Source organism: Mirounga angustirostris, unplaced genomic scaffold (assembly GCF_029215605.1).
Source record: "Mirounga angustirostris isolate CCGP_5_RB_7025 unplaced genomic scaffold, mMirAng1.0.hap1 SCAF_10, whole genome shotgun sequence".
NCBI lineage: Eukaryota > Metazoa > Chordata > Mammalia > Carnivora > Phocidae > Mirounga > Mirounga angustirostris.
The window spans coordinates 112465918-112474567 of record NW_026991718.1 but is presented as its reverse complement, the minus strand read 5'-3'; the positions used below and the strand labels follow the sequence as shown (position 1 = coordinate 112474567).

Genomic DNA, 8650 nt, shown 5'->3' with positions numbered 1-8650 from the left:
TGCATCAGAACGGGAGGAACCCGGGAATCTGTCATGCCAACAGCCCCCTTCCCTAATTCTCACACACAAGAAAGCTGCAGAACCACAGTATCAGAACGTGGGGGCGGGAAAACCCCGAGCTGGTTTCTCTGCAATCCTCTTTCCGAACGAGGAAACTGAAGCCGTGAGAGTCTCCCTGCGGGTCTAGACCGAAGATAAAGAGTCCAGATCCGGGCACACCCGACCCCAGCCACAGACCCCCCAGACACTTGCCCCGCTCGCCGGCGCGCACTGGAGCCTCCAGGGCGGGCCCCCTAGCTCCCGGGCTGCTTTCAACCTGGGGAACGGGGGCGGCGGGCGCTTCGCCATTGGCCGGGGCGCGAGGGGCGTCTCCCCATTGGCCAGGGCGGCGGCCTCCGCCCCCGCCGGGGCGGCCTCGTGATTGGCCCCTCCCCGGCTATAAGGCGGCGGCCGGCGGGGCCGTGGGAGCGCGCGGGAGCGCACGGCGGGGCGCGGCAGACGCTGGGACGCGGCGCACCGAGGGACGCGGCCGGGCGCCCATGGCGTTCGCGCTGCTGCGCCCCGTCGGCGCGCACGTGCTGTACCCGGACGTGCGGCTGCTGAGCGAGGATGAGGAGAACCGCAGCGAGAGCGACGCGTCCGACCAGTCGTTCGGCTGCTGCGAGGGCCTGGAGGCGGCGCGGCGCGGCCCGGGCCCCGGGGGCGGGCGGCGGGCGGGCGGCGGCGGCGGCGGCGGCGCGGGCCCCGTGGTGGTGGTGCGACAGCGGCAGGCGGCCAACGCGCGGGAGCGGGACCGCACGCAGAGCGTGAACACGGCCTTCACGGCGCTGCGCACGCTCATCCCCACCGAGCCGGTGGACCGCAAGCTGTCCAAGATCGAGACGCTACGCCTGGCGTCCAGCTACATCGCACACCTGGCCAACGTGCTGCTGCTGGGCGACGCGGCCGACGACGGGCAGCCGTGCTTCCGTGCGGCCGGCAGTGCCAAGAGCGCCGTCCCCGCCGCCCCCGACGGCGGCCGCCAGCCGCGCTCCATCTGCACCTTCTGCCTCAGCAACCAGCGCAAAGGGGTGAGTGCGCGGAGCCCCAGGACTGTAGCCGCGGGTCCGGGGCTGGCGGGGGACGGGGCCTCCTAGGGAAGCAGAAGAGGAGCAGAGACCCCAGTGAAGAGAGGGGGAAGCGACAGGAAGTTCGTCGGGGGCCGCGGCGCTCCAAGCCCAGGATTTGTGTGGAACAGAACCACTCACCCAAAGTCCCCCGAACAGAAGTGGTACGGGAAAGCCCAGAGAACGGAGATTGCCCATTGAAGGACACCCCTTTAAGTGAAGGTGTGCTGGGGAAAGAGCGTGAGGAAATAGTTAGAAAGGCCATCATTAAGTTCTTCCCATGCGCGAGGTGCGTTCCTCCTCCTCTTTTACCCTCACAAGAACCCCCAGGCAGGTAGTTTATTCTGCCCGTTTTATCACTGATGAGGATCTGAGGCTCAGGGGGGTGTGATCGCATGCCCACATTTGCTCACCTGGGAAGCCACAACGCAGGTTCTGTTGCTTGCTGGTCCACGTTGCCATGAACTACCCCTACCAGTAAAATAATTGTCTGCCATCCTAAGACTTGGCGGGAGACTGAGAAGAAAAGGAGACACATATCCCCCACTAAAAGTCTGAGGTAGCCAGCTAATGAGCAGTAGGAGTGAAGAAGGGGGTCTCCCCAAAAGGGATAGAGTGTGGGGGCGAGGTCACTATTGAGTCAGCTGGATGGAGCTGGAGCTGAGCTCCTGTGGTTTTCCAGATAAGGATGAGAACCAGCATGGTAGGGGGCAGATGGGGTTGAGTAGCTGCTGAGGTTGAAAGGGACACCTGGGTGGCTCAGTCGTTAAGCATCTGCCTTCCGCTCAGGTCATGATCCCAGGAGGCTCAGTCGTTAAGCGTCTGCCTTCGGCTCACGTCATGATTCCAGGGTCCTGGGATCGAGCCCCGCATCGGGCTCCCTGCTACTCCGGAAGTCTGCTTCTCTCCCACTCTCCCTGCTTGTGTTCCCTCTCTTGCTGTCTCTCTTTCTCTGTCAAATAAATAAATCTTAAAAAAGGAAAGGGGGCTCTCCTGGTTGGAAGCAGGTTCTCCTCCCGCTTAGGCCCCAAGGAGCCTGCTTCATCCCCCACATTTCCCTCTCTTGTCCTGGCCTTCTCCTACAGTAGGGAAGCTGGTCTGCGTGACACCTTTGGATTCCAGCAGCTAGCATTTACATCTGGAGATACTGAGGCCGGGGGAGTCCCTGACTGGCCCACAGTCTTTTGGAAAGTGAAAGGGCATGGGGGATTGGAGTCAGGTCTCTGAGTCCCCCATTCTTTGGTTCTTACAGCTGCTCTAGGCCCCCTGCGTTACTCTGTCTTGGGGAAGCTTCTGTGTCCTGGCCCCAGACCATCATCTTCTGACTCATCAGACTCCCAGCCTGGCCTCTCACCCCCATGGCTGCTTCAGATTCCCTGAGTCAGTCGTCTTAGGCTCTGTCTGACTTGTACTCTGCTGCTCCCAGCTGCGGGCCCTGGCCCGTGTTCCGGGCTGGGTGGGAAAGCCAGGTGGGCCTTCATGCATCCAACCTGAGTTGTGAAGGGCTGGCTGGGCCCTCAGTGATAACCCTCTAACTGCCCTTCACCTGTTCCTTCAGTTCAGCCAAACTTATTTACCCAATAGTTGCCTTTTGTTGGCTCTGAGAACATTTCCAGAGAAGCAGGTTGTGGGGTCCCACCCACCACAGTCAGGAACTCCCAAGGCCAGGGCAAGGGAATGGGGATGAAGACAGGGATGCCGCAGTCTCATGGTGGGGAGGCAGAGCACCAAGGGACTGTGGGAGCCCAGAGGAAGCCCCCAGCTAGGGGTTGAATTCCTGACACATGCTTAGGAACAGAGGCAGGCAGATGAGTGGATAGGGAAAGGTGTTCTAGGAACAGGGCACCCCAAGAGTTGGCATCAGGAAAATGATACTGAGAAGGAAAGGGGAAGACATTGAAGGTGGCAGAGCACAGAGGGGAGGCAGTCTTGATGGGCACTGATTTCCTGTGCTAAGCACTCTTCACACATTCTGGTTAAAACCCCTCAGGGGCAATGAGGGAAAGAGGTGCTCTGGTGACCGCCACCTGCCTAGAGATGCTGTCGCTGGTTCAGAGACGCTGCCCGTGATGAAGTGAGGGTTTGAACTCAGGCCTGCGTGATTGGGAAGTGGGAAAGGTTATGGGTGGGGAGAGAGGGTGGGGGGCTGGGGAGCTGTAAGTGCAGGCCTGGGGAAAAAGGTGTGTCTGCCATGTGCCCACACCAACAGCAAGGCAGGCTGGGGGGCCTTCTCTGCTGGTTTCAGCCTGTCCCCTGGATCACAGGGACTCACTCGCCTGGGTCTGGCTGTTTCCCCGCGATCCATCTACAGGACCAAGAACCTAGCCAAATTTGGCTGCAGAAGCCATGCTCACCCCCACAGGCTCCTCTGGGAGTAGGCGAGAGGGGCGATCCTGGCCGGCTCCGGCCCCTTGAAGACTCAACTGAGCGAAAACTGACCCTCTCGTGGAGCCACGGCAGGGTCTCCCTTCTGAGCTTTGGGGGCCAGAGAGCTCCAAGGCCCAGACTCTATTGCTTTACTCTGAGCCACCCCCTCCCTCCCACATGGCTGGTCTGAGGATGGGGTCACCAGGGACCACCATGCTCTTGTAGTATCTTTCTGTCTAAGGAGGGGTTAAGTGTGATCCTTTGTGGTAGAAATAGCAAGTGGGAGATGGAAGGGGGGTTCTTGTCTCTACCAATTCCCCCTTTGTCACCTGGGGGCGGAGTTGGATAGGATCCTCTTGTAAGGCCCCCTCCCCAGTTGGTGTACACAACTCAAGAGCGGACATGGCCAGAGGGTTGGGGGGCGGGGCAAGGAGGCACCATTACCGGATGATGCCGATAATAATACTTGTGACCATCTGTTGAACACTTACTGTGTGCCTGACACGGTGCTAGGACTTTACCTAGGGGAGCGTGGGTCATCCTCACAGTAACTCCACTTCACACGTGGGGAGACGGGCTCAGTGGGGTGAAGTCACCTGCCCGAGGTCCGACGGATAGTCCGTGGCAAAGCAGGGATCAAAGCCCCGATCTGTTTCACTAAAGCCCGACTAATCCTAATCACGGTGCTTCCCAGAGCCCTAGGTGCTGAGTTCCTAGGGGACGGAGAAGCTGGGGCCTAGTCAGGGCCCCTTCTAAGTGCTTTTGGCCGTCTGCAAGCCTCTTTCGCAGCTGCATTTGCAATCGCCTGCGCCCTGGGGTGGCAGTAGAATCATTTTGTCCTCATTTCATAGATGAGGACACTGAAGCTCAGAGAGGTGAACAGTCCCAGCATTAGCTTGAGACCGGGGTCTCCCAATGACTGCCAGACTTGGCGGAGAGGTGGCTCCCCCTGCCCCTGAGGTCATCGAGTGAAAGAGTGGGAGGCGGGTTTTATTATCCCCCAACACTACACCCCCTCCCCCCCCCCAACGCCTGTCCCCCCTTCCCAGCCACTCCTGCCAGATTTGTCTGAGAAGCCTAAGCCCCAGGCTCTGCTGGGACTGTGGCCTCAGCCCTCAAAATAGCCCTGCCTGTGAATGAACACGTTGTCCCTGGGCCCAGAGAGCCTCGAGGGAGACTGGGCTCACATCTGGATGGATCTGCCCCAACCTGGGCCCAGGGCGGAGGGGGCAGGGGGCAGAGCTCCCAGATGCTTGGCTGTTTCTCTAGATGGCTGAGAAAGAGGCCTGTCCTATCATCTCCTAGCCGGCCTCGGTGGGGCCAGCATTGACAGTGGGATTTCAGACACCAGTAGGGTCCTGGAAGCAGAACAGACTGTGGGACAACGCGGATTTCTAGCCCAGCTTTTTTACCCACATCATTCCGTGGCTGGAGGCCTCAACAGAGGGGGTGCTCTAATGTCTGTGACCGCGCTGGGTTACAGTGAGGACGATACCCCCATGCCAGCCCACAGACCACCGGGTAGGGATGGGCCCTGCGGGCCGAGGGACGGGTGGCTTCAGGGCTGCCACCGTGAGCTCATCTTCCAGTGGGCACCACAGATTCGAGCGCAGTAGTCTGCACCTGCTCATGTCGGGCTCAGGGCTGCGCCTGGGGCTGCAGAGTGAAGAACTTTTGCCTCCCCCTCTCTCAGCCCCCAGCCTGATGGGGGAACAAAAAGAGACTCTGTCTTCCCCTCCTAAGTTTTCTTCTGCTGATATGTACCCGGAAGTGCTGGGTAATGGCAGGCATAGAGAAACCTTCCCGGGGAGACGGGACCAGAGTGCCTATTCCTGGCAGAGAGGACACCCTGAATGAAGGCAGGGAGGCCAGAAAGCCAGAGTCTGCTTTTGAAGGTTAATGGGTAAGCCACTGGGCATACCGTCGGGCAGTGGGGAGGACCACTGTGGGCTTCGTTTGTTTTGCCCTTTAATATAAAATATCATGATTTAAAATGTATTGGATTTTTTTTTTAAAAAAAAGCAACAAATTACATGAAATGAAATTACAAGAAATGAAAAGGGTAAAAAAGTACATAGTGTTAAAAAAAAAAAAGAAAAAAAGAGCCTCCCTCCCACCCGTCATGCCTCCTCCTCACGAAATCCCTCTCCTCCAGGGAAGCCCGTTAGCAACTTCCCATATGCCCTTCTCTCTAGACATCTCAGCACACAGGAACATTCACTCAGTTCTTGCTTTTGTCCTTCAATGCAGCTGTCTCTCCATCATTCCCTGTCAGTCCTGGAGAGTCTCTTCGGCCTTCTGCGGTGGAGAACTGTATTGTGTGGCTATGATTTATTTATCCAGTCCCCTATTGCTGGACACAGAGGTTAGTTCCAGTGTGCATGGGGACCTGATCGAACTTTCTCTTTCTTCCCTCTTACAGGGTGGCCGTCGTGACCTGGGGGGCAGCTGCTTGAAGGTGAGGGGGGTGGCCCCCCTCCGAGTGCCACGGAGATGAGCCTAGACCCCTGTGGCATTTGTTCCAAGCAGGACCCTGGAGAAGGAGGCCAGAGGCCAGCCACTGGTTAAATAGGGGAGAAGACCCCAGGAGCCCAACCCAAACTTCTTTCATGTTGGGACCAGGGGACAATGGTCTGGGCCCATGACCCTGTGGGCAGGCTCCCTGGGACATCTCCACCGCACCCTCAGAGAGCTATGAGGACCCAGCCAGCCAGCCCCAGACCTGGCTGGTCAGAGACAAGGCTGAACTTCTGGAAAAACAAAGACTGTTGGTGACAGAGGATGTGTGCATATCTGTGAATGAGTGTGGGGGTGTGTGTGTGTATATGTGAGAGAGAGAGAGAATTGGTGGGTTTAAAATAAAAAAGTATTTTTAAATAAAAGATGTTCCCAGCTGAAGAACGGGGTTGGGGGAACTAGGGACATCAGAGGTCAGAGGTGGCCCCTCTCCTAGACTGTGCAGAGGCCCGGATGTCACAGGTGCTGCCTTCTGCCTTGGAGGAGGTAGGGCTGGGGGGAAGGCAGGAGGACCCATCTCCAGAAGTCAAGATGACCAGACTTCACAACAGTCTTCTTGAACAGCCCTTAGCTGTCTGGTGCGGTTGGTCAAGAAATCTTAATTTTATTTATTTTTGAAAAAGGAATATATTTATCCACATGGTTCAAACTTCAAGAGGTACAAGAAGAAATATGGTGAAGCTTCTCTTCCTCGTGCCCTCCAGCCACCAGCTCTCCCTGCAGGCAGCCTCAGTCACCAGATTTTGTGATCTGTCCCATTCCCAGATTTTGTCCCATTCCCTGTGAATAACCAAGCAAGGACAGAAACATGTATATGTTAACTTTCTCCCATTCTTTACACAAACAATAGCGCGTTGTCCATGCTTCCTGCCCCTTGCAGTCTCTCCCTGACCTAAGTCGACTGTCATCCCAAGTCAGCACACAAAGGTAAAGAGTGGCCTCGTCCCTTTAGTGGCTGTGTGTTCCACTTGACGAATGTTCTCTACTGTAACCCGTCCCTTCTCCGTGTTTTCACAGACAGGGCTGTGTAGGCATGCAGTTCCCACATGTGCAAGCAAATGCACTAACGGGATGTTCTTACCCCTGTTTTAGCTGAGATGATTTGGAGGAGCAGTGACCCCCCCCCCCAAAGGCACGCGGCAGGATGATGAGGTGAGGTCTGTCCACCCCCAAAGCCTTCCCTTGCCCCAGAGATACCCCACTGGGGTGCCAGCCCCCCAAGGCCCCGATTCTTCAGCAGGCCTGCAAAGTGAGGGCTGGTGTCTCCCCGTCTCACAGATTCAGCCACGATGGTGACGGGGACAGCTGGGCAGTGCAGCCAAGTGCCCTTGGCTCTCCGACTGGGACAGTCCCTGGGAGGCCAGCATCAGAGGCTCGGGAGGCTGGGGGGAAGGAAGGCAGGGCAGAGAGCGGGGCCAGGTGAGGTGACAGAGCCGGGCAGCCGCCCTTGTCTCTGGGTACACATGCTTATTTGGAAAATGAATTTAACAAACACTTTTAATTAGTGTCTACTGACGGATGCCTGGCCAGAGTCCACGCTTGTATCCACTCTGCTCTGCATTTGACCTTTTGACTGAGCCTGAAGCGGGGCTGCCCGTTGTGCCGATCAACAGATTACTGTCCATGCCAGGCTCTGCGCCAGACACCACCGCAGTGAGCCAGACGCACCCCGTCTGCCTCACAGACAAAAACCGCGGCCCCAGGAGAGTAAGGGGGGGGGTCAGCCCAGGTTAGAGTGGCCGTGCAACCACCACATTTAACCTCTTTGGCATGAGAAGTGCAGGAAGGAGGGCCCCAAAGGGCGGAGGTCCAGCCTGGGAGAGCTTTCCCCGCACCCTCCACCTCGTGTCCCCAGTGTTCCAGGGACACGGGGCTTGCCTATCCTGTCCCAGTGTAGTCGTGCGTCCCCCGGGGGGAGCTAATTAGGAAAGCACATTGTACTCCCTGTGTCTGCCCAGGGCCAGGCAGCCCCTGGCAAAGCCATAGGAAAGGACTGTGACTTGTCAATGGCAGGAAACCCGGGAGTGGGGACAGAGCAGACCCTTGGGTGCTCGTGGCTGGAGGCCCACTTCTGCCACCAGATTTGCCGAGTGACCCCAGAGAAATCGCTCAACCTCCACCCCGGGCCTCCCTGGGCCCGTCTCTAACCAGCAAGAATAGCTGGGACAGAATGATAATTATCTGTTTGCCTTGTTAAATAGTTTTTAATAGACCATTTTTGCACGGGGTAAGTAATCTCCTCCCTGAAGCCAGTGGCTGGTAACACTTTCCTGTGTGTCCTTCCAAAAGTGCTCTGTCCTGATTTCTAGTTCTGAAAAAGCATCCATCGGTTTCTCTGCTTCTGTTTTCACTGTAAAACATTTAAACGCTGCAAGACCCTAGAAATAGCACCCGTCCCAAAGACAACCACAGTCGACACTGTAATCCTACAGAGTTTTTGTAAAACGGACACTGAAACAAGCATTTACAGCATACTAAGTTACAGCTTTCCCCCGAAGTATAACTCACGCACAGGACAGCGCACCCGCTGGTGAGTGCATAGCTCAACGAGTTTTCACAAGCCGCATGCACTCGTGGACCCAGCGTGCAGACCAGGAAGGGTCGGGAGCCCCTCTTGCACGCCTCCTCATGCCGGGTTCTTCCCATTGTATTTCCTGTGA

At 57.3% G+C, this 8650-nt stretch overlaps 1 protein-coding gene across 1 annotated transcript; it reads left to right on the top strand.

The window, feature by feature from the left end:
* The first annotated feature begins 461 nt into the window (after window positions 1–461).
* TCF15 (transcription factor 15) lies at window positions 462–6355 on the top strand. The gene is made up of 2 exons (XM_045885593.3): window positions 462–1070; window positions 5896–6355. The coding sequence occupies exons 1-2, from the start codon at window positions 540–542 to the stop codon at window positions 5968–5970; spliced, it is 606 nt and encodes a 201-aa protein (XP_045741549.1). The 5' UTR covers window positions 462–539; the 3' UTR covers window positions 5971–6355.
* Window positions 6356–8650: the final 2295 nt, after the last annotated feature.

What these genes read in the sequence shown, in the direction of transcription:
- TCF15 (XM_045885593.3), top strand. Translation starts at nt 540, where the DNA reads ATGGCGTTCGCGCTGCTGCGCCCCGTCGGCGCGCACGTGCTGTACCCG. An exon ending in TCAGCAACCAGCGCAAAGGG is followed by an intron (nt 1,071 to 5,895) that starts GTGAGTGCGCGG and finishes TCCCTCTTACAG; the next exon opens with GGTGGCCGTCGTGACCTGGG.